This window comes from Molossus molossus, unplaced genomic scaffold (genome assembly GCF_014108415.1).
Source record: "Molossus molossus isolate mMolMol1 unplaced genomic scaffold, mMolMol1.p scaffold_m16_p_5, whole genome shotgun sequence".
Lineage (NCBI taxonomy): Eukaryota > Metazoa > Chordata > Mammalia > Chiroptera > Molossidae > Molossus > Molossus molossus.
In genome coordinates, this window is record NW_023425388.1 from 45,221,048 (window position 1) to 45,247,628 (window position 26,581).

Below are 26,581 nucleotides of genomic sequence, written 5' to 3' on the forward strand. Positions count from 1 at the left end.
TAACTCACATTAACCCTACAAACATAAACATCAGGCTCACAGATGGTTTGGCGCTCTCTCGGGTGGGTCAGTGTGAGGTGGCTGATTCGAGGTGCTGTGTGGTTACGACCAAGGGCTTTAGAAGTTGCTGGGTGTGAACTGTGTGGGCTCCTCGCCTCCTTGGCTGTGTCACCTTGGGACCTTTACTCTGCTCTCCAAGATGCATTTCTCATCTGAGAGATGGGGATATTAATTCCCAAGCTTACTGTAAGCATTTCAAAGACTATATTAGAAGTGTTTCACATTATGCACAGGAAGTATGTAATATGACAGCTGTTAAATCCATTTCCTTTTGCATCATTCCTTTAAAAATTCAGACACCATATCTGCACTTGCATCTTAAATTTCATATTGTTCTATTTTGGGACACTGCCAACTGGATAGAATTATAACTATGTGGAAGGAATCATTTGCTGTGTCAAAATCAGCAAAATCAGATTATTACAAGATTGTGACTAAGTATTAGAGAGCCTGGCTGCCCTGCATTCTCGTGAAGTCCAACTTAGGTTGGCAGGAGCCTGTCTTAGAGCTCTCCTTCCCGGGCCCAGACCTGACAGAGAGGTGCTCCTTCCCGGGTCCAGACCCGACAGAGACACGCTCCTTCCCGGGCCCAGACCCGACAGAGACGCGCTCCTTCCCGGGCCCAGGCCCGACAGAGACGCGCTCCTTCCCGGGCCCAGGCCCGACAGAGACGCGCTCCTTCCCGGGCCCAGACCTGACAGAGATGTGCTCCTTCCCGGGCCCAGACCTGACAGAGACGTGCTCCTTCCCGGGCCCAGACCTGACAGAGACGTGCTCCTTCCCGGACCCAGACCCGACAGAGATGTGCTCCTTCCCGGGTCCAGACCTGACAGAGACACGCTCCTTCCCGGGCCCAGACCCGACAGAGACATGCTTGAGCCATCACTTCCCAGCAGAAGTAGGATTCTTTTTCTTTTGCCTCATCACTGTCTCAACCCAATTATGGAAAAAGCTAATTTTACACCATTACTTTCTGTGTTTTTCTTCAATTCTTCAAATGTTTTCTAATTTTTCAGGCTGCATGATTTCTTTAAACATTTAACTCCAGGGAATACTAATTACACAGTTTTATTCTTAAATATATTTATTATAGTAAATTATATAATCTCTTGCTACTCTGAGGAGTGTATTCAAAACACTATTTGGAAGAGACTAGACTATGTCTTTCCTTTTCCCCATCCTGATGAGAAAATGAGAACATAAGAATTCTTCTCATTGTGAACTTTCATGTTTTAAATTTTGAAATATGATTTTTAAACAAGGCTTGCAAACAGCTCCTCATCTGTGGAGCCTATGATAATTTATGTTGGCCTGAGAGAGAAGAAAACACCCCCTTGTTTTCCTGTGCACCACCTGAGTGACTGTGAAACAGCGGTCAGTTCTGCTGTGCTGAAATTGTTTACCTGAATAGTTTGCAAGTCAGTTTAAGTTGAGTTTTTATACTACCATCATCATTTATCTATGTATGAAGATCATACGTTTAAGAGCAGTGTGCTTCTAACAGTAAAAACACCTTTTTGTCTTCTATTAAAGTAGATCAATCAGTCGATCCTTTTGCTGCTCCATTTGAACAACTTAGTATTTCAGATGATCAAGTCTCAGTTGCATGAAATTTTCCTAATTTAACCATAGGATGGAATTAGAACAAAAAGCTAATACATTTCCTTAGTTTAGAAAAATCTTGGTAAGTAGACACACAGTGTTTTAAACAAAAAACAAAAAACAAATGAAGGGATACATTCTTTATAAGTAATTGGTAACCCTCTAAAAGGATTCACTGCGATTCATCCAGACAGAGAGCTGTCACAGTGCATTTTATATTGTTTTGGAGGACAATATCGGGAATCTCATACAAATTTTCCAGAGCACATTGTGTTTGCTTAAAGGCGCACGGTGGGTCAGTGGTAGGACAGCGTGGTGGGATGAAATCAGACAACCAGCGGGAGGGCAGCAGTCATCAGGACAGTAAGACACATGCATTGTGGGTCTCCATGGGCAACCAGGGCCTCGCTGATCTTCCCCACCTCCAGCTCCTTGTGGAGCAGCATCCTGTGTCAAGTCTCCCCCCACCGCTGCCGAAACAAACGTTCTAGTATGACATTCAATTGTTCCAAAGATTCCAGTTCACAAAACAGGACCAATTACTTGAGTCAAGTCTAAATTTCTAATGCATTTATCAAGAAATGTTTCTTTAATAAATGTTATCCACTTGCTTTATAAAAAGAGACATTTAGAATGAACACAGAGGAAGAAAATAGATTTTCGTGCTACATTCACAATTCATTAAGCTTCCCAGGGGTATTTGCTCTGGATGTGAGTTGCCTTGTTTTCCAGTAGAGTTTTGGGGGCAGCAATGTCCACCCATCTCTTGCAGAAGGTGAGGTATATGTAGGGAGTGCTATTAGTGACCTAGAAAGGGTGGTAGGGGCCTTCCATTTTGTTTCTCTCTCTGTCTTCTTTCCTTCTGCCACTTACTAGTTGTGGGTACATAGATGACTTTCTTAATCTCACTGTGCCTTAGTTTCCCCATCTATAAAATGAGGGCAACATATTAACTCATAGCGCCATTTGTCAGGAGCAAATGAGCTAGATCTATTAGAAGGCCTTATCACAGCATTCAATAATATTTTCTGTTACCATAATTATCACCTCAGACAATACATTTCTCTTCCTACCCCCCCATTTTCCTATATATTTTTGGCGTACTTCATTCCACCCATCTTATTTTCAACTAAATTTCAGACTGCATGAATGCAGACATGTTTCTTAAGAGATCTTTGTGGTTTCAGAGCCCAGCTGTATCCTTGTAACGTGCCGGAGTGAAGGAAAGATTGAGACTGACAGCAGCCTTCTCGGCAGCCTGCACCGGAGGAGGTAACTAGCTACAGACAAGCCAGTTACACTGTGGTGGAGAGTCAAGTAGGTCCGATTCCCAGCCTACTCCCACCAGTCATTAGTTGGGTTCCCCAGGAAAAGGATTTTTACTTCACTGAGACCCTTTAAAGGATCTTTAAAGGGAGGCTAATAAACATTCACAGGATGACTTCAGTATTATATATTACATATGAAAAGCACCTAGTAAAGCCCACAGATGGTAGCTCTCAGTATGACCATTACTGCTACTACCATAATTATGTATTCCTCCCCCGAAGTGTATTTGAACATGGCAGTCAGGATCCTGGTGTGTAAGGACCTTGTTCCCAGGGCAGAGATGGAAATGAACACTCGAGATGTAATTTCCTCTCTGTGTTCTGCTGCAGCGATAATGCTAATAATGGAGTAGTACAGATTTTGCATTGCAAAATAATGTAACAATAAATGGTAGAGAAAAAAAAAAAAGTGCCAATACACAGTGACTTCATTAACACAGTTTCCAGCCAAATATATATATTTTAAGTATTGAGACAGATACTGAGTAAGAAGGCGCATACTTAGAACGTTTTTTGTGAAAATGTAAACAGGATGTTTAAGAGAGAAGCGGCCTGTTGGAAAAGATGGGTCCCCGAAGAACCGCCAGTTACCTGCGTCGGAGGCACTAACTCCAGCTCTGACGCTGACTCAGCGTTCAGGGCGCTCTTCCCAGTGCTCAGTTCTGGCTGAGATCGGTGCTCTGAGGACCTGGGAGGGACGAAGGAAGGAAACTGAAGTACATCGAGAAACAAATTTAGCTGGAAACCCAGTCAAGAAACCTAGATGATTTGGATCATTGAGAGCCACGTTACCAACACTCTCACCAGAAGTTTGATGGAAAGATAACTTTTATATGTTTTTATTTTAATGCCCATCTTTGGAATTTAAGAGGCTATGATGTGCTAGGTATTATTATCTTTGATTTAGAATCCAGTTTAATTATGGGCAAAAGTAAATACATGCAATGCCATTTTGTTACAGAAAGTTCTGTTCTTTATTAAAAAAGTAATTTTGGCGGAGGTAGGAGAGATTCTCACAAAGCGTCTCAGGTGTGATTTAATCTTTATATAGAACATAAAATGTCATAATAAGTAGAGATGTGAGAGGGACAATAGGAGACTAAAACATATTGCCCTTTAGGAAGCTTTAAAAATAGGTAAAATTCAGGTAGCCAATTTTTCTCATGGCCTCCATGGATTGATTACTCTTTTTTTTTTTTTTATCCTTAAGTGAGGACATTTTTCAATTTTTTGTTCAGATAGAGTGGGAGGGAGAGAGAGGAAGAGAGAGAGAGAAACATCGATGTGAAAGGGACACATCGAGTGGCTGCCACCCACACGACCCAAGCAGGGCGGGGACAAACAGCAACAGAGGTACGTGCCCTTAGCAGGAACTGAACCCGGGTCTCTCTGGACCGCAGGCAGAAGCTCTAACCACTGAGAAAAACCGGCCAGGGCTGGATTGATTACTCTTAAACAGTGCATTATCTGACAGTAATGATTAAGAAAGTCAGAAAAGGCCCTGCATAACCAGAAACAATAAACTGTCATTTATGTAATATGTTGAATATATATATAAGTAAACACATGTATGCACCTATTTTGATCAGCTCAATTACATATTCATAAAATTATCAACAAATATGGAATATTGAATTATGAATCTACCAGAATCTTTACTGGCTGATTTTACTTTTTTACAATTTAGATGAAATCATTTAGTTTTAGAAGGCATAATAATTAACATTGATTTATAAGGGATTATACATGGCACCAAGTATTTGCATTGACTTAACTCATTGGCTACTTCAGTCCATAAGAGGAAAAACCCAGGCAGTTGACATATAAATGGCTATTTTCTGATACTAAAATATCTTACCACAAGAGTTCTTTTGATCCAGTTCTGGATGAGCATGATTTTCTCTCTGCCATTGGGTGACCCTTGCTACTGCGATCTCCATGAAACTTGACATCATCCCATTTTTCCAGCTGTGTTTGAATGTCTAGTAAGGAGACAGGAAGGGGGGAGGGAGATGGGGAGAACAGGAGGGGCAGAGAGAAGGAGAGAGACTGATTAAGATTGAGAAGTGCTACACAAGTGCGCTTCTCCCAACCGATGTTTTCAAACCCCAAGGCCAATTTTCTTTAAGGTCACATAAAAAGTAAAGCACGTGTAGCTGAATAAAAATGAGACCTATTAAGGAAATTGCCTTTCCTGTTAAACAATCAGGTTGTGTTCTCTGAATTTGTTTCGAGAGCTGTGAGCATTCTGAATCTTGTGCACCAGCCCTGCAACCCCATGGGAATGAGCGTGCGGAGGACTGTCCTGTCAGCCCCAGGCTCAGACGGTGGCTTGGAGGCCCTTCTGGCACACTTCGACAAGGAAGTGCTGTTTAAAGAGCCTCCCTGTTAAAAGAGGTGAGAAGACACTGAAACATCTTTCACAGCCCTTGTACAGACTGCTTAGTTTCTCGGCGAAGGAGGGAATTAATAATGGGGATGGAGAGAAAGAGGCAATGGAGAAAGCCAGGAGAACATTTTCTCCTTGTGGCTCCATTCTTACAGAGGAAGAACCTGGATGGGTTCTCGCTCGTGAACAAGTGTGTGACTATAAATAAGCCACTTAAATAATCTTGGGTCCGTTTTTCTCCTTTATGAAAATATAGGTGTACAGTCGGTGTCCTCCAAAGTTCTTTAAACTAAATGTTTTTATGACTACTTACACAGGACATTTTCTCAAAAGCAGAAACATTTGTGTTTCATTTACATGCATATTGTGTTATATTGTAATATGTTTAATAATACGTCCTTATACAAATGTACACATTTCAGTGAATAAAGTGGGAGCACATTAATGGTGAGGGAGTATTGAAGATAGTTATAAAGTTTTCCTCCAAAGAGACAGGCCTCAGACAGGGACACCCGTGGGGAGGGGTCCTGGGTATGCCACTGGCTGAAACACCTTGGCTCACTTCCCTTTCTCTGTGATCTATCTTTGGGCCATGTCATCTACACCCACGAAGGCGATATCCATTCACAGGCTTCGGACGTTCAAATCTCCATTTCCTGCTCAGCGCTCTCCCAAGTTCTAGATGTATACGTTCAATAGTCTATTGGACAGCTGCACAGAGAAGTCCCTCCCACAGTTTCCTCAAGCACAGGGGCGGGCAAACGTAGGTTTACAGCTGTGAGTACATAAAACTGAGTTTATTCTTGTTTTATTATCAATGAATTATTGTATTATTTGCCACACGAATGACTGTAAACCTACATTTCCCCCACCCTATATAACAGGTTCAAATCCAAACTCAATAGTTTCCACCTTGACTTCCCCCCTCCCTCCATCCCTCCATCTCCTCATCAGAGTCCGGCACATTCTGTATGTCTTCCTTGCGGGCACACACCCATCTACTCAGTCCGTAAGTCCTATTTTAATTTTTTCTAAATGTCCTCTAACTATGCCCTCTGTCGCCACCTTAGATGTCTGGATTAGTCTCCCTACTCTCACTCCTTTCTCTACACGTCCCCCATAGAAGAGTTTTCTAAAGTAGACTCTGCTGATGTGACTCTTATGTGTAAAACCCTTCAGCCCCGCCTTTCCCCAGCCTCAAGGGCGTGGCATCCGAGAACGCCCGACGTCCTGACCCCTAGTGACTCTCAGGCTTGCTCCTCACTACTCGAATGCTTTCGAAAGACTTGTATTTGCTTGAAAAGACACTTTTGTGTGTTTGTCTACATGTGCGTGAATCCCCTTCATTTCTGCATCTGGAAAATTTCCACGTATCCCCCAGACTCTGCTCACATTGTGCCTCCTACAGGACACCTTCTACAACCCCTGGCTGGGTCAGGGCTCTTCCAAGGTGCCCTTAGGAAGTACCCTGGGTTTCCCTTTATTGCTCCATGTACTGTAGTCCCCCCTTATCTGCAGGGGATACTTTCCAAGGCCCTCAGTGGGTGCTTGAAACTGTGGGTGGTACTGAACCCTATATGTAGTATGTTTTTTCCTAATCATTCACACCTAAGATAAAGTTTAATTTAAAAAGTAGGCAATTTTACTGGTAGAAGATTCATTCTTACCATAGATCTTAGCAACCACAGCATATGATTTTTTTTTTCCCTCATTAAATCAAGAACTTTCACCTTTTCATTTTCAGGAAGAACTTTACAGATTCTTCTTGGCATATCCAATTGTCAGCATCATTACTCGTGTGCTTTGGGGCCATTATTAAGCACAAGCAGGGTGACTTGAACACAAGCCGTCAGTCTGATGACTGAGACAGCTGCTACATACGGAGGGGTGGGCGGGAAGCATCCACGGTGTGGTTCACATCCTCAGCGGGATGGGTCCAGAGAGCTCGAGACTTCATCATGCTACTCAGAATGGCACGCCATTTAAAACTTACAAATTGTTTATTTCTGGAATTTTCCATTTAACATTTTTGGACTGTGATTGACTGCAGGTAACTGAAACTTCAGAAAGTGAAACTGTGAGGAAGGGGGACCACTGTAGTGCATATTTAATTATAATCAATCATTTTTCTATCTCCCTACTAGAGTGTAAACTCACTAAGCAAGAATGTAAACTTAACTAAGGCAGAGAGCTTATATGATTCATCTTTGTATTCCTAGCCCACAGTATGAATACAGTAGGTATTCAGAGAAATGTTTACTGAATAAATGGATAAATCCATTCATGACCTTCTAACATGTACACATCACAGTGCCAAGCAATTTCATATTATATCCCCTTTAATCTTCACAACAAATATGCTAATTTTATGACTATTTACCCACACACATATGTGTACACACACACACCAGTCAGTCACGGCTGGAGAAATAGCTGTTTCCTTCAGCTTTCCCAAATACCTGCCACCTTTGTTTCTTCTGACAAAGGAGAGCTCAGTTTGAGTGGTTCCACACGCAGGAGTTAAGTTTTCCTTCTCAGGAAAATGTATAGTGGATGAAAGTGTGGGCTTTGAAGTTCATTTTTTTTTTAGTTCAAGGCAGCTGTTATTATATCAATGTATCTCCACGTATATTACATGTTACCATTCTGTCTGGTTGTTCCTGGACCTCGTGTTAGAGTTCTCTCTCTCTCTGGACCAGCTCTTCTCTCCCCGTCTAGACTGAATGCTCCTAGAGAGCAATATTCATGTTTGATTTGTACTTATAACTCCGGTGCCTAGTACGGTACCTGCTATCTATCAAGAAAATGCATGTGGGTTGAATAAATGAATGAATGAATCCACATGGGTTATGCAAAGTTGAGCTCCCAACTGTCATTTAATCAAAGCACAAAAGAAATCTGTCCTGCCCAGTTTTCTACATGGAATTAATCTTTCCTACTCCTTTGCCCATGGTTTCAATGTCATTGGTGGAACTTCCCTGTCGTATCAAGGCAAGGGTGAGCAGCCGACACTGCCTCACCTAAATCCAAGGATGACGTCTCCGGGCCTCGAAGAGGCTGCTGGCCTCTCTGCTCAGCATCTGCACCGATGAGATCAGATCCATCCGCCTTCTTCTTGAGCGATGAGGTTTTTGATGGGGCCTCCAACTTCTTGGCTTTGGTTTGGGTTTGTGAGACGGGTTCACTCAGGTCAAGGAGATCTAAGCCTGTGGTCAATACTATCAGAGAAGAAAGAGGTTAAGATAAGCCCACTTAGTGCTCTGAAATTATTTTTTAAAAATAGGCTTCAGTTGGGTGCAGAAGGAATTTGTGTTTGTAGTGTAGGTTAGAAGCACCGAGTTCAGTTAGCTCACCATCGATTTATAGAGACAGCTTGTATTTAGATGGGGAGGTTTGCGGCTTGTTCTCGCCCCCCCATGATACAAATCTACAAAGTGGGACTTATATCAGCCTCACCAGTGATGAAGGTTTGAATGAAATTAAAATGCTAAAATTGAATCTGCACTCAGGTACCCTTTACTTGGCTTTGCTTGATTTATAGAGAGGTTTATTTTAGAGTGCAGTTTTTCCAGAGAAGACTCAATCTACCATTTTCAGAGATATGCTAGCGAAACAGTTATAAGATGATTTAATAAAGTTTCTGAATGTCTTTGTATTTTAATTTCGAACTGCTAAAACAAACACAGCATAAAATAATGTTGTTAAATATCTTTTATTTAATTAAGCATTTCAATCAGAAAATGGCTTGCTGTTTGGGCTCAACGAGAGAGGTGTTTTATAATTCATAGTTGACGAATAGGCACCCATGTTAACACCTTTGCTGCTTAATATGTAAATTTCAATTTTAATGTAACGAATCATAAAACAGACTTTCAGTTCCTAGCAAGTTGATTACATGATCTTAAATACCGTAATGTAGGCAGCAATAATAATTTGTTCAAATGCAAACTAGGCAAGTGAGAATTAAAAAGGCAAGTTTGGAAACTCTTCGTTCTTCTTGCTCTTACAGTGCAAGTCACAGTGTTCGACTGCCTCATTGTGAGACATGGAGATTTCCAACTACAGACGCTCCGGTGAGCCCTAGCTCTCCACCAGCCTTGGCAGCTGCGAGGCTTAGAGAAGCCACCAAAGTGACAATAAAGCTCCTTCTGGCACCCTCTATAAGGACTGCACCACTCCTCTTTGATCTCCCAGCTTTTCCTCTTGGTAGAGAATGGATTAACAATTTTTTTTCCTTTATTGATTTTATTTTATTTATTTATTTTTTATTTTATTTTATTTTTATTCTCACCCGAGGACATTTTTCCATTTTTTTGTACAGATAGAGTGGGAGGGAGAGAGAGAGAGAGAGAGAAACATCGACGTGAAAGAGACACATCAAGTGGCTGCCACCCGCACAACCAACCAGGGCTGGGGACAAACTGCAACCGAGGTACATGCCCTTAGTGGGAACCGAACCCGGGTCTCTCCAGACCGCAGGCCGATGCTCTAACCGCTGAGCCAAACCGGCCAGGGCATATTGATTTTAAAGAGAGAGGAAGGGAGAGGGAGAGAGAGATAGAACCATCGATGAGAGACAACATCAACTGGCCGCCTCCTGCATGCCCCCCACTGGGGATTGGGCCCACAACCTCAGCATGTGCCCTGACCAGGAATCAAACTGGTGACCTCTTGATGCATGGGTCGATGCTCAACCACTGAGCCACACCGGCCGGACAGTAGGGAATGGATTTCTGTTAACTCTCCTCCATCTGCTTTTCCCCGTGCACTCAAGGCAGGTCAGGGATCAGATGAGCTTGCAACCAGGATTTCTTGAGTACTGCACTGTCCTCACGAGCTGAGCATCCCTATGGGATCCTGAAGACAGCATAACGAGCTTTACTCTCCAGGGTCTTGTCTTCTGATTTCAGTTACAAATCACAGTGGCTGCATGTTGGTGGTGAAATGGCTGTACCACTGCTTAGCTGTGTGACTTGGAGTACGTTTCTTAACCCCTCTGAGTTTTAGTTTCCTCACCTGAAAAATGTGAGATGAATAATTGGCTTTTGGATATGATACAGAGATTTAAGTTTCTAATGTGTAAGTCGAAACTGTAAAATACCAGGCATCCAATAGGTACTCAATACATGTTATTTCCGTTCTTTGGTGGCCAATTTGTGAGGCTTTTCTTTCCTTTTCCTCTGTTGCTCCCCTACTTTCCCGAGTCTTTCTATTTCAGGCAAGAATCAGCTCCACACACTGACAGAAAGAGGAAAAACCACTGGGAATAAAATGGAGGGTGAGACGAAGATATTGGTTCTACAGGAGATGCTAGGAAGTAAACTTAGCATAACGTGGCCTGGAAGTGTCAGCTCAGCTCATCTGAGTGTTCCTGAGGAGGCGGAGCACCTTCGAATGCTGAGAGGCTCTGAGACCCGAGAGTTCCACGGCTAACAAGTCCTTGCGTGGGAGAAGAAGAGGTTCTCAGAGCTGAGCCGCCTGGCTTGATGTCCACGCTGTAAGCCTGGCATGCAGCCAAGACAGGCTCGGAGGCCCCAGTTCCACATCCTCTGAATGTTCAACCAAACATTTCCAGGGCACTGTTATCGGCCGGGATCCTAGGCCCACCGTGATTTCCTTATAATAGAAGGAAAGAAGTGGAAAATGGTCTCTGGAATGCCACATATGTCTTCTTTCTAATTGTAAAAACTACTAGGAACTAGTCACCTGCTCCCACACTTCTTTTAGATGCAAATTATATAGGACTCATCTACTTATGTATAGGAAGTGCATTTGTTACAAATAGTAACAGGTGAGTGTTAATTTAATGCTATTATCTGCTTCTCGCCATTCAGAATAAATGAATTACCAAAAAAAATTATTTTAAAAATAGTGAATTGGGAATTGAAACTTGGCTCAGTAACATTCTTTCCCCTGACCAAACTGTCAGCACTTCCTGTGTTTGTTCTGAGCTCTCTGTTCCTTTGTTCTTTTCCCAGCAAATGGGAAACAAAAGCTTGGCACACACAAAAGGCCTTATTTGTTACCCAGCTGATGGGGGGAGTGGCCTGAAGCTTGTATAGAAAGCTTTGAAGCTGAGAGAATCTCCGGGGACCACAGTTTCAAAAGCATAGAAGGATGAGTGCAGCTTTTTACTTATTTTGGAGGAACAAATCCCATTTTAGCCTGTGCGTGTGTGCATGCGTGTGAGTGTGTGTGTGCGTGTGTGTGTGTGCACTTCAAAGGTAGAATACCTTGGCACAGAAGCGGGTGTCTGCTCTGCTGATTTTCTTAACCCAATTTAAAAGATTCTCTTAGGCATATGAAGGTTTGGGTTCCAAAATCCATGTGTTTAAATTAAGACAACCACCTCTTAGAGTGGATGTGAAAATGTATGTATACCAGTGTGGAGTGTGTGTGTATGAGAGATGGGGGGGGGCTGACGATGCTATGCTGTTGGCTTTGGAGATGGAGGAAGGGACCACGAGTAAAAGCATTCTAGGTACCCTGTAGAGGCCTGGAAAAGGCGAGGGAATGAATTTTCCTTTAGAGACTCCAGGAGGAATGCAGCTCTCCCAACATCTTGATTTTAGGCCTGCTGGCTTCCAGAATTATATAATACATTTGTGTTGTTTTAAACTACCAAATGGGTGGTGATTTGTTACAGCAGCAATAGGAAACTCATGCACTTGGCAGGACACTGAACATAAGAGGATTCAAGCACAGGCCCTGTCACTCCAAAGTCTGTGTTCTTCACCATTCTTCTCTAGACTTTATCTGAACCTGGAGACAATGTGCTAATTTGACTGATGTGGCTTTGATTATTATTTTTTGTTTAGCTCCCAATTATTTGGCAGGTTGGGTAGTCCGAGGCATAATTTAAATAGTAGGTAATTTCAGAAACTATTTTTTTTAATAACCTAATTTCATTGGGTGGAATTTCCTGAAGATAGAATACATAAGTATTTGTTTCTATCTAATTCAAGGACACCTAATTGAGGATCACATGCCATTAAACTGGAGAACTTCCTCAGGCACTGAAGATGTTTACGAATACTAGATTACTTAGGCCTTGGGAGGTGAGGCTGCTTAAAACAGTTAGAATAAAATAGCACCTATAATGAAGCCTTGATTTGATACTTTGACGGTAAACACAATGCTATTAACTCCACTACAGTCTAATGAGCTTCAGATTTTAGTGAATTTCCTAAAGGAATAGCTCTACGTGGAGTGGCCAGAGAGGACCAACCATGGGACAACCCTGACAGGTGCAGTTGCGAAGGTGCCACAGGAGCTGATAGGGTCTCTGTTCTGTTCTGTAAGATTTGTTTAACACACCGGCTGCAAAGCAAAGTCCATTCAGGAAGGATTTTGCCAGTGATGTAAAATAGAGAAATTAGACCTAAATAATTCAACCAACTTTTACTTTTTTATTGGAATATGTAATTAACACTAGATTAACACATTTCTAGATTCTCTCTAGAGGCATGCCATTCAGTTCATCGCTACTTGGGCTTCATAAATATGTATTGTGCAAATAGTACACTAATTTTGCAGGGAAGACATTTAATGAGGTGGCTGTTTTGGAATCGTGAACTTTGTTAAGAGTACCTCTTCCCTTATATATAGGGATCTCTTATACAGGGACTGCATACAGGTTCCACAGTAAGGAGTGAGATCATTATTTTTTAAACGATGAAGTATCTTTCTTATATAGTAACTGTCCACCTAATGGCTCAAGTTTACGGATACAATTATTTTAGATTATGTAGATTGATAAATGCAAACTAAGGAACCTTATTTTTCCTATACTCAGACATATATTAAATTTTGGGGGAGAACACAGACTTCAAGTTATTATTGTAAATTTTATAGTAATTATTTGTCCTATAATATCATCATAATCTTAACATATTTATTGTCTAGTTACTTTCAGAGCATTTGATATATGCATCTGTGTATAGTATACACTTATTTGTCAGTTTAAATAAGGATATTAGCACTGATCCAGGCCTACCTACCACCTATGGATACAGTTTGAGAAGGACAAGGAATTAGCTATCTATCTAGGTTACAGATGAATTAAAGATAATTCAGGATGTTAAATAACAAAAAAAGAGAAAAACTCTTTATTTGATCAGCTTGAAGTTATCATCATTGGATGATAAGAAGGTCATTCCAGTGTAGAAGAACAAGCAGGAAGTAAAAAAGATAATTGAAATAAAAAAAAATATTAGAACTCCTTTGAGGCAAAAGATTGATATGTTCTTTTAGGGTTAGTAAAGAAAAAAAATCTCTCATCATTTAACTAATCTTTGTTCTGTTTTTTTATCCTCACTCGAGGACATTTTTACATTTATCTTCAGATAGAGCAGGAGGGAGAGAGAGAAACATCAATGTGAGAGAGACACATCAACTGGTTGTCACCCACATGACCCCAACCAGGGCCGGGGACAAGCTGCAACGGAGGTACGTGCCCGTGCAGTGGTTCTCAACCTTCCTAATGCCGTGACCCTTTAATACAGTTCCTCATGTTGTGGTGACCCCCCAACCATAAAATTATTTTTGTTGCTACTTTATAACTATAATTTTGCTACGGTTATGTCTTAGGTGACCCCTGTGAAAGGATCGTTCGACCCCCAAAGGGGTCGTGACCCACAGGTTGAGAACCCCTGCTAGAGGGAACCGAACCCAGGACTCTCTGGTCCGCGGGCCAATGCTCTAACCGCTAAGCAAAATTTGCCAGGGAATAATCTTTGGAAGAGATAAATATTTCCTATGTTGTTTATTTTGTGTTGATTTACATAAGACCTATATTCCTTAAACATTTACGGAAATGCCAAGATGGTAGCATGCTGATTTTAATTTTTCATTGGAAGAAAATGCCCAGTATAAATGCCTCTCATATATAAGGTTCTTCCAATTTCAGCTTGATTGACTTGGTCCAAACTTGAAACAGAATTTCTTCTATATTTTACCCCAGATTATTTAATATCCACTTTAAGTGTAATACCTGAATGTCATAGACAATATTCAATGACTGTCTTGCTTTTTCAATGTAATTTCATACTATTCTATAAAATGATAGTGCTCCATTTAAAAATTACTATTTTTATTAAAAATTTGGACAGAAAATAATAGTAATATCTCCTGCCTAAAAAATCTAACTATAAAATTATTGGAACAAATTACAATTCTTTCCAAGGTGTTTGAATGCTAAAACTTTTCCTGTTTAAAGATGTATAATAATGTGAATTATGTTGTATATTGAGAGATAAATTGTAGGTTTGTTAATAATTTTAAAAAGAACTATATTCATTAGGGGTTAAAAACATAGTGTTTCTGCCCTGAGCTATACTTTTAAAACTAAAAACACTATCAAACAAAAGTCATTCTTCAAGATAAAAATCTGTATGACCCAGATGTACTGAATGCTGAGGCTGAGAAAAGAAAAATCCAGTCTCAAAATATCACTTTTCCTGATCTCCTACTTCAAAGGGTGTTATGGATTGAATTGTGTCTCTCCTAAAAACGCCATCTGTTGAAGTCTGAACCCCCAGTACCTCAGAACATGACTTCATTTGGAAGTAGGGTCATTGGAGAATGTAATTAGTTAAGATCAGTCATGTTGGAGCAGGGGCTGACCTGCTGGTATCCTTATAAAAAGGGGAAATTTGGACACAGAGAGACACACACATAGGAAGAATGTCATGTGAAGATTGGAGTTATACTGTCACAAGCCAAGAACTATCAGAAACGAGGAGAGAGGCCTAGAACAGATCCTTCCCAAGCATCTTCAGAGGGAGAATGGCCAACTGACCTTGATTGTGTACTTCTAGGTTCCAGGATTGTAAGAATAAGTTCCCGTTGTTTGCTCTATGCGGCGTGTGATGTTTTGTCCTGGCAGTCCCGGGAAACTAGTACAGACACAATACTGTAGGCACTGTTGCAAGAAATGACACATTCTTTTGATGTTTTCCTTCAATATTGCACAGGTCTCTCATGTGTTAGAAAAACCAAGGTGAAAGTAGCGTTGGAGTCAAAGTATCATGTTGCTCTTTCTTGTGGGCTCTTCCTAAGTGACTTAGTTTTAGCATCAGTTAGAGCTGGAAAGTGCAGAGAGTACTGGAACCCAGATCTGAGAATTCTGCGCTTGAGTTTTTCTGAGAACAGCGGGAACTTCTTAGTGCATGCAATTCTCATGGATTTTCCTCCAACTAGAAACTGCATTCTTCTGGGGGGGTAGCTGTCCAGTTCTGGAGAGGTTAGCTCTAGCTTCATAGATAAGGAGAATGAATTTGATCTGATAGCATGTGAACTTTAATTTCCTGATTAAAATGTAACAAGAACAATTTTATTTGCTTGATTACTCAAAGTGATAGCCGAGTTTAGAAAATGATTGCTTTGGTGTGATATACAGAAAGTTAATGCATTTGAAAAGGGAAGTTTTTTGGCCCTGGCCAGTTTGGCTCAGCAGTTAGAGTGTTGGCCTGCGGTCCAGAGAGACCTGGGTTCGGTTCCCACTAAGGGCCCGTACCTCGGTTGCAGTTTGTCCCCGGCCCTGATTGGGTTGTGTGGGTGGCGACCACTCGATGTGTCCCTTTCACGTCGATGTTTCTCTCTCTCCCTCTCCCTCCCACTCTATCTGAACAAAATATCAAAAAGTGTCCTCGGGTGAGGATAAGAAAAAAAAAAGGAAAAGGGAAGTTTTGGGTCTTTCAACTGATAGCTAACAGGAATGATAGTACCTGTAAGAGCTCACATCGTATTAAGTACTTACATAGATTGCTTCCTTTAATCTTCCCCATTAACCGATGAGTTCTAGATCTTACTATTATTAGATAGATGAGGAAACAGAGTTAAGCAACTTGCCCAAGAACACAGAGCTGAAGTTTGAAATGATGAACTTTTACCCTAGAGACTACAGACTACACTCCCACATAAAGTGCTTCTATTTTGTGTTAGTTATTCTTGTTGTTGTTTTAGCATTTAAAAAAAAATCTCAATTTCCTTTAACTATGATTTTCTTCACTTACTTAAAAGTATAAAGAAAATATGCCAGGCAACAGCAAGCTGAGGACATGATGGAGAGATGGAAGGAATTTAAGAAGATAGTATGTGGTTATCATCTCCTTCGTAAAATTCTCTCCTGCAAGCCAATATAACCCTTGTTCTGATTCTGAACGTCATTTCTTCATTCCTATTTGAGCAACATGCCTTTGAACGTGGATGTTGACGGAGTGAAATCACTGCAGAAAGGCTGCCTGTGATCCAAGGCGAACATCAGCTTTGGAGTGAAATCTGTGCTGCTCCCTCAGGCTGGGCCCTACCTAAGGGACTTAGCTTCAGTATCAGTGAGAATTAGAAGGTGCAGAGGGTACTTGAGAAAGTGTCACTTATACCTGTGGCATCCTACATTCCTCAATGAGTACGTACTTATTAGTGCCTATTAGATGATCATTTACTGTTTGAGTATGTTTAATTTCAGTCAAATACATTATTGTGAGAGGGAGCAACATATTTACGTGATATAAAAATGAAATTGGCTCTATAATATCCCAAGTCTTCAGGAATTTTAATTGTCATTTCAATCTACTTGCAGGGGCTACCTTTTTAAAAAAATATATTTCCTTTTTTTTTCTTTATTTTATTTTTTTAAATTAATTTATTTCTGTTACAGATGTTTCTCCTTTTCCCCCCACAGACACCGTATTCCTTTCTACCTTTCCGGGTCTGTTTTGTTCATCAGCTTTTTTTGTTCATTATAATCCACGTATAAGTGAGACCATGTGGCATTTGTCTTTCTCTGATTGGCTTATTTTGCTTAGCATAGTATTCTCCAGGTTCCTCCATGAACCTGTGTTTTTATTTTACTCCACTTTTGTCATACAGAGTATTTCCAGCCTGAACTTGAAAAACCCTTACTCTGAAATAAATGCTTTTGTTTTAAAGATTTCCTAATATAATGTGACTTGAGATGAGATTATGTAAACATGAAAATATGCACAGAAGAATGATTCACTGCTAATAGCGGCACGCTGATGTTCAGCACAGTTGGCTGCATAATACATATCACAGTTTCTTACACTATAATAAAAAGTGATTTATTGGTTTATAGTGAATAGTATATGTCTCAAAGTTTAAGTTGGTTACAAACATTATTCTCTACTTAAAACGCACGTGGAAAGAAAACATGCATTTTACTACAGTGAAAATTCACTCTGCTTGAGGATCAGTTAAAAGTGAAAGAATTACCAGCTGTGTTGGATGTTACCGGTCTTGCTATTGCCTCCGATTTGGTTTCACAGAGAAAGTCATCGATGGAGGGGCTCAGGAGGGGTCTGCTTTCCTGCTGTTCATTCACCAGCTGAGAACAAATGAACACAGGTGTCAAAGGCCACGTTAAACTGCAGAATCAGACTAGTTAAAATGCAGCCTTGCAACAGAATGAGAATAGCAAGCCTACCAAAAAAATAAATAAACCAATAAATAATGGGGTAAGGGCAAGGAAAAAAAAAATACCAAAGGATGGGGAATGAGCCTTTTAGCACTGTCAACATTTCTGATGCAGCCAACCGCAGTTTTGAAAGCTCAAGCCTTTTTCCCTTCTCCTAGAACCGTTTTAGAAGTACTCTCTAATTTCAATATGTAGAAAACGATACCTGTTGAATCACTGTTCCTAATCCCACTCTTCACTTGGACAATAAGCTCCTACTAAGACCTGGAGCGGTGGCTTCAGACTATGCGGTGGGACTGGCCACTCAGTGTTTTGTGGTAACAGCACACGCGCAGATCTGTGTGTGGGGATAACACTCCTTTCTCCGCCCTTGAAAAGCTCAAGACACCTGCTGGCACACGCCCTTGCTTACATTTCCTCGGAGTGCTTTCTGCCTTTGTAGTGCATAACAAACATTGTTTGGAAAGAGTACAAAATATTGTTACATTAACTGTTATATTAACTCCATGTCCATGGGTATGTTTCAGGTCTCGGTCAGTGGCGGACACCTATTTACTATCAGGTATTCTATGTTTCTTGAATACAGACTTCCTTACGTTCTGATTCTGTGGTTAAGGGGCAAAAATAGAATTATGATACACAAGTGGTTAATCCTTAAATTGACTCTGTTAGTTTTCCACAAGATTTTATATCGACCTTTCTTAAAATGGACATAGCCATCTAGCTTTCTACACATTACACAAAAAATAGATATGCCTAAAATCTCTAGATTTTTAAAATACTTATTTGCAAGGCTGTATTTTAAGAGACATATAAAAAAATAACAAATGAAGTGTTTGGGAGTATTACCAAGTCAAAATATTTTATGTGACTCTACTCACTTTGCACTTCATTATTTCTTTAGCTCAGTGTCAGAGGTATTATAGCTTAGAACTTATGGAAGATGGGAAGAGACCTATAAATATGGTAAATATGGGAAGAAAAAATGTAGTGCTATTATTACTGAAGAAGGAATATGGAAACATCTAGTGATCATTTGGGGACTGAAAACCAAGAGGCACATTTGGTACTTTTTCATGTTCATCCTACGACCTAAACAGGGATAGATCCAGATCTTCACTGGAATATAAGATTTTGACACAGAGCTTGTGAGTTGACTTTCATACATAGTAACATGTGGACATTATCAAGGGTAAGCCTTGTGAATGCCTATTTTCTTTTAGCATTCAAGTTACAGTGATAGATATTTCTTAAATTATTATAAATTTAATGTTCCTATGTATAAAGACTCACAGATTTTTCCAGGAATCAAATTATTGAAAGTCTGTTTTTGTTTTAACCTTTTTTTGGGGGGATGCTCCTTTAACCAATGAGTGAAACTCTGAGGACCTTTAAATTTTGGTTTGAACAATCCAAAGATTGTTCAATTTGAACAATCTTGGGTATCACGCATCTTATTTATGTTGAAATATTTTTTAATGTTGAAGGACTATGAGCCTTTTATATTTCTGAGAGAAAATATGTTTGAATTTTTATAAATTATGTGGTCTATTTGAGTTTAGGAGTGATTTATAAATATTTTCTGGCATAAAAGTCAATTTTATTATCTTGAAGTGTAGTTGAGAGCACTGATATAGAATATAATACACTCGAAAATGAAGAAGTGGTTAAACATCTGGGACCCCTTCTGAGTTCACAAAACTCCCCATATACTTCTTCTGAAAACGTAATTTGTTTTCTAAAACTTCTATTTCATTTATAGTTTGATCATGTAAAAACTTTGTGTATGCAAGAGTTTTCAAAGAATCTGTACATTAATATATATTTCTTGGTAGAACTTGGCCTTTTAACTATATGTGTTTAGAGTAATGAACCCATGTAGTGTGATATCACCAGAGTGATGTGATGGACCTGACTTAGCAACATGCTTATCTCCAGGCTGTGCCATCTTCATGTCAAATGAGATCTGGGTTCGGCTGTGCTATAAACATTCAGGGAAGGTGAAGGTCACCACCAAATACAGCACCACAGTACACTCACAGACGTTAGTGTACCAGACTTGCATTTACTAAGCAGTGCATTCCGATTACTTGGTCTCTTGTTTTAGGTCTCAGATCTATCGGCTAAAGTGCATAAGGTGCAAAGAGTAAATATAACCAATACAGCTGCAGATATATGCAATGTCATAACTATCTCTTTGCTAGCCATTATTTCTCTGAATACGTCTGATGATATTCATAGATAGAACTAAGACTAATTTAGTTATTTTCTTAGTCATGATTTTAAAATCAATTATATATAAAGGTAAGTATAAATTATAGTCCACAAATGTCCCCATATGCCTTTTCTTTACTTTGGATACAATTACATTCCTTTGTGGAACAGGCATACATTACCTATAGTTTTAGAAGGCCAGGGTGTTAGATTTCTGCACATACTTTCAGATGTAAACACTGAAAAATGATAGTCTAAATTTTATAAAAGAATCCTAGAAAGAGAGACTTTTGTCCACATAAACATCTGAATGGAAAAACAAAGGAAAAATCACAATTAATTGAGAGGCCTGTCTTTTAGGCAAGTCTGCCTTATGAAGGTAACAAATTTTTTTGGAGTCTCTGTCATCTTTCATACTTCAGGCTTATTTTCTGGAGAAAGCACGTCTAGCATTGTCAGAGTTTCTCAACCACAGAAGAGGCTGCTCAGAGCGACTCCAGGGAGCCAGGACATGGCATGGCTTCTCCAGTCTCTTCCCAATCCCCTGCCTCACGGTGTCTGCGTCTCTCCCACACCTGCTGCCTCGTTTCTGACCACTGCACACCTGGACTGATGGAGCTGCTATGGCTGCCCCGTTCCCACGAACTGAGCGGCTCCTGTGGCTTTCTTCCATGGATACAAATCAGAGGAAATCAATTACTCTGAGTCAGTGTTTTTCAATCTGAAGCACAGTTCAGCTCTTGGGAAATGCTGGGGTTGGAGTGGGGGGTAGTGACAGGGCTCAGAGTGAAGGAGATGAAGGGCCAGGTTTCAGACAGCATGGGAAAGTAATCTTGGAATGGAAGGTTTTTTGTTGTTTGTTTTGATTGAGATGTGGAAGATGAAACAGGGGATATCATAAAGAAATCTTTTTTTTTTTTTTTTTTTTATAAGCTCTGAGGTCAGAGGCTACAGCTTACTCATATTTATATTCTCCAGAACTTCGAAAAGCATGCCTTCATATAAGAAGGGCTCAATAGATGGTTACCAAATGGGACAGTGACTTTGCAGAAACTGAAGATTTAAAAGATTGATCTTAAACAGTCAATTTTGAACTGTGTCTTCAGTCAGATGAATTTAGGAACCATTATTTTAACCATACTAACCATGATCAATAAAAATGTTTTTATTTGTATAGGTAAGAATAGCTTTTCATATCTCCTCCTCCACATTTTCTAACAAGTTCATGGTTTTCCTATGGTGACTGGAGAATAAATCTTTTAGGCCATAAAGGAAAATTGCGAACTGAACTGAATCCCCCAAATAGTTCCCCTTAGCTTTACTTTCAAATTGTAGGCCATTTCTTCTCTCCTCATTTATTTATTGATAGGATACTGCTTGCCTTTCCCTGAGAATTACTTCCTTCACTTTGAAAATACTTTATGAACTCACTACATTTCATCCTTTGGGTACAGAGTTATAAAAATAATAAAAGGTGAGTCAAACGTTTCCAATTTTTTAAAAATAAGTGAGCTGGAGTGATTGCAATTTTGGTCCAATCTGACCTTCGCAACTGAATCAAAGTGGTCTACCTCACTAGTTGCTAAAGTGTTGGTCTCACTTTGTTTACATTTAAACTTGTTATTTCTTATCCTCTGTGCTCTTCTCAGTGTTTGGATAAGTTCACAGGCCTTTCCAGTGGTGGTAGATCCCTATTTCTCTTCCAGGACCCCCTGCACAGCGGGGCCTTCCGCACTGGGCAGCGGGCGCCTCCTCACATGTCCACGTCGCCACCTCTACCCCCTCCCCCGTTTTCCCCCCACTAGACTACCAGCTCTCTGAGAGCAGAGACCTTATTCACTTACTTTTTATATCTCACAGTAGCAGTTTAACAAGTGTTGACTGATTTTATACTAACTGAATGGTGAATCGTACAAAAGACCGATTGCCTCAATTTCATACTGAGTTTGATGAACTTACAGAGAGGCCAATGGTCCTCGGAAATGTTTACCAATTTCCTGACAAACCTAAGTCAATCCCCCCACCCCCAACCACACCCCCAGTGTCACATCATTTAAATGTTTGGAAACCTAGACAAACCTAAAGGAACATTCCCAAATGCAAGGCTTCTATCAAAGAGTCAAGAATGCGAAGTGTGAATGCCTAATGAGAACCACTGAAATAAAGGCAGCGGCCTGCTCCACGTCACCCTGGGAAGAAGGTCACAGACCAATGCAAACAGGAGGCCAGGGACAGCTCAGGACACGCTCAGGGATTTTACGTCAGAGATTCAGATTTGGAGATTTTGAGAAAAAACCCTTCCAGGGTCAATGGGCAGAAACAAGGAAGCAGCACCAGTCAGATGACAGGGGATTGCCTGGTGGGCTTCCTGTCACTCAGACTTCAAAACACTAATGAACCTTGCACCTCCCTTGTCATCGAAGGTTGTGAATAAAACATTCAGTCAAATGTCTTCAGTTTACTTATGACTTAGACTGGTTAGTTGATGTGGCTAATATTAGCCACCACAGGACAAAACTGGTTATTGTTTTATATCAACACTGTGTTTTGTGTTGAGCAAAATGCAGACAATATCATCTAACTTCAATGAATTATGATCTGTTTTAAAACTGTCTAAAAATGCAACTTGAATTTCTCTAATTTCAATGTTAAAAATTAAATTATGATATGATCTAGGCTACAGGGGAATACTTAACCAAGACGAAAGGAGAGTATTTTGCTTTTAAACACTGCCTGTTATTTAAGCTCCAGTATATGTTTATATAGCTTGTTTTGTGACTTAAATCTAAGCTTTTTTGTCTTTTACCAATATATTGCTTAGGTGTTTCATTAAAAATATAGAGCTAAAGGTTTGTGATAACTTATATCATTACAAATTAACTTCAAACCAAAATACATTTTATATGATAAAACAAGGTCTGTAAAGGATAATTCATTATTCCATAACTTTACACGTCAGATTGATGATCTTAAACTGTTTAAAGTAAAAAATTCTGTTTTTATTTTTAAACATTTAAGTACTTAAAGAATGATTTTAAAATTTAAAACCCTGAAGCTAATAAGTTAAAAAATAGCTGACAAATATCTCATATTTGTAATGTTGACTTAAAAATATATTTCTAATAATATACCATGTATTTTATCTCATCTAAATAATAGAAAACATTAAAGATTGTTTTATTTCTATATAAATGAAAACACAAATATACTTTTGAAAAGAATATCTTTATGCATTTTGAAAATGCCTCTATTATTTGACACTTGATTCAAAGTGTGTTATTTGTTCATACTTTTATAATTGAACTATTTGTTTATGGCTTTATTTGTCTTATCCAAGTTTAGAAATTTGTACAATGCCCACCAAAATAGTGACCATATCAAAACTAAATCAATTGACTAAATCCATTGAAAAGACAAGACAACTAAATCATTATCATGAGTCCCTTAAGTATTCAGACTTCGGTAGCTTTGTCTGGGTAACTCTGATACTGGACAGAATTAATCCCTTATGAGCTAATAGTACTAATGGTTCTGCTCCTCACCCCAGTTTTTATGCTGTATATGGGTCGCAGTGGATCTTCTTGTAAAGGATAACCATGTGATAACTTTCAACTCTTTGATTTGATCTAAATCTTAACTGACTACAAATATTTTCCTGACAGGATAGTTAGATTTATAAACGTAAATTTATTCATGGTAAAGTGAACAGATATTACTGTTTACAACTTGTGGAGTACTAACACTAGGGCAGGCAGAATAATGTAATTCAAGCAATTGTTTCAAGTTCGTAATAGATGGCTATATTTAGTAGCCTTCAGAATGTTTTTCCAATCAAGGACATTACTCTTTTCATCTTTATCAGACAAAAAAAATTAAATCAATATTGAGGTATAAGGGGTGGGAACAGATGAAAAAACAAAGGCTGAGTTTGCAAAAGCAAATTTCCTTAACAATAAGAGGTCGAGAGCACATCGTTTTAAGTTACTGTGTTCTATAGCAAAAAATGAAGGGGCCATACCTTGCTAAAAATAGTACCAGGAGATGTGGTTAAAATAAAAATTTCCTAAGGTTCCTTCTGAGAGAAAAATATTTGCTCAAATCATTTAATTTTTATAAATTATTATGAAAATTATTATTATGATGAAAATTATTATAAATTATAACAATTTATTATTATATATTTTTTACAATATAATCCATCTTTGGCACAGTTTCCTTTTTATCCTCAAATTGGATTTATTTATACTATGACAGTCTAGAGTAGTGCTGTTCAATACAAATATAATGAGAGCCTGTTTATTTTAAACTTTCTAGTAGCCACTTTAAAAAAAAAAGTAAAAAGAAACAGGTAAAAATAATTTTAGCAATACATTTTATTTAGCTCAATATAGCCAAAATATTATCATTTGAATATGTAATCAATATAAAAACTATTAATGTGCCAGATTATATTATTTTTCTTTGGACGAAATCTTCAAAGTCTGGTGTGTATTTTATTAAGTGTATTTTATCAAGTGTATTTTTTCTTCTCTTCAGTTCTTTCATCAATACACACTTGTTACATACTGCTTGACTTAAATTGTTAGTATAGGACAGTATGAACTTGGGCTTCTTTGAAGTGCGTAACATATTGTTTGTTAATATAGAATTAATAACTAAATTAGTCAAAGGAGCAATTCTCAGGGGTCCAGCAATCTCTGAGTTCAGGTCACCTGGCCAACTCTTCTGTTTTGTTCAATTTGTTCAGTGTACCATCCATGACTTCCCGGGAGTATGTTTGGCTAAATCCCTCTCAAAGTGATGGTAATGATCACACAAATACAAAAAATGCTTTAATGTAAATTATTCTGCACTTACAGTCTGTTGAATAAAGTTACTAAACAAGTTAGGAGCTCAGTGTTTCAAGAATTTATTCTGTACTTTATCCACTGGGATTGTCCCAAGGACATTAATGAGACAGCAGCCATTAGCTTCAGACTTATCAAAATCTATGAGTGAGCAGCTGGCCTCGACATATCAGCAATGAAGATGAGTCGATGTATTCAGCAGCATGTGGCACTATGCCATAAGGGGCTTTACAGGAGTCACTGGGACACACATGTTTCAAGACACTAATACGTTCACACAGGATCACGTGTAAGAATGTGGCATGGTACACGGAGTGGATGCTGTGGTTGTCATGAGAAGTACTCACTTTTTCAGATCATTCTGCTGCTTTTGGGCTTGTGCACGCCACTGGTGCATAGCAGGGAAGAAGCCACTTGTGTACAGTGGAAAAAGTATGTCAACTGATAAAACTGCATTTGACTGAGAAATCATTGTATTACAGCTGTCACTGAATTAATTCCATAAAATTATCAACACGACAGGTGCATTGCATTATATGAATCAGAAAACTGTTTGCTGATTCATAAACTAGCCAGTGTGCAACGAGAATATGATGCATCAAAGAAAGCATTATATAATCTTCATGCAGTAAAATTGTAACTAATACCTCAAAAACAGTAAATGCAACATTAGACAGGGATTAAATAAGGAACTTGGTACACACAAATGTTCTGAATATGAAAAAATGGTAATAATCACACTTTTTTCTCTAAATTAAGAAATCAAACATTATTTTGCATTAAATTTTAAATTCAAGCTTAGGTGATAATGATAATTTTGGACATTTGAAAAGGATTACTGAAAAGCACACACCAATGCATGGTTTTGGGGGGAAAAGAATATTGGGGGCTAGCGCCTGCCCTACAGTGTGATGCCCTGAAGCGATACATTGAGGATCTACGCCAATTGCAAACCTGGGTGGGTCTTATCCACGATGTATGTGGTTCTGTCCTTAGCCGAGAACTTACAGTGGTTCTCATTTCCCTTAGCACTGACCTGAGAAACTATGGACTGAATATTTTGAACATGCATTCTACAAAGGGCATGAGATAATGTAAAACTATATGTTTTATTGTGCAAATTGTGTAAAGAATGGAGACCCTGGTAAATATCAAGCAAATTTCTTCCCAACTACTACTGTGCCATTGAGAAGAAGCATCTCTTCTTCATGGATAAAAATCTCACAACATAGAACTTAACCCAAAGTGCTGGGAATCGTCAATAACTTTAAAAAATATTCAATTTTGATTTTGATGTTATATGTTGTTATAATTTTCATTACTTACAACATAGTGTTTAGAATAAAGTAAAACCACACATGTTGGCAGCAGCTGGGGATGTGATCTGATGATATTCTGAAAATAAGTTGCCATAATTTAGCTTTTGATATAAATGCTTTTCATGAAGACTGTAAATGGACATTTTTCTAATTCTAGATATGTTCATATAATTGGAACTGATTCACTGTATTTACTACTGCATTATGGAAAAAAGAAATGTTTAAGATAATAATCTAATCTAAATTATAAGATAAATGCAAGTAAAAATATTTTCATTTAAGAATTTAAAACTGATATTTCCACAGAGTGGTGATGAGTACATTATACATATTTATGTGGATTTTACAGGGTGTTTCAAAAGCCCCTGAGGACATACAGGATTCAG

General features: G+C 39.1%; 1 protein-coding gene across 2 annotated transcripts in view; it reads right to left on the minus strand.

Annotated features, from left to right (window-relative positions):
* PEX5L (peroxisomal biogenesis factor 5 like) overlaps window positions 1-26,581 on the minus strand; it is a 159,915-nt gene that overhangs the window by 57,566 nt on the left and 75,768 nt on the right. For both annotated transcript variants that reach the window (XM_036243408.1, XM_036243409.1), the window contains 4 exons: window positions 17,614-17,725; window positions 8,400-8,597; window positions 4,849-4,972; window positions 3,582-3,678 (listed from right to left, as the gene is read on the minus strand). In XM_036243408.1, coding sequence (XP_036099301.1) covers window positions 3,582-3,678; window positions 4,849-4,972; window positions 8,400-8,597; window positions 17,614-17,725 — 531 coding nt within the window. The remainder of the gene's footprint in view (window positions 1-3,581; window positions 3,679-4,848; window positions 4,973-8,399; window positions 8,598-17,613; window positions 17,726-26,581) is intronic.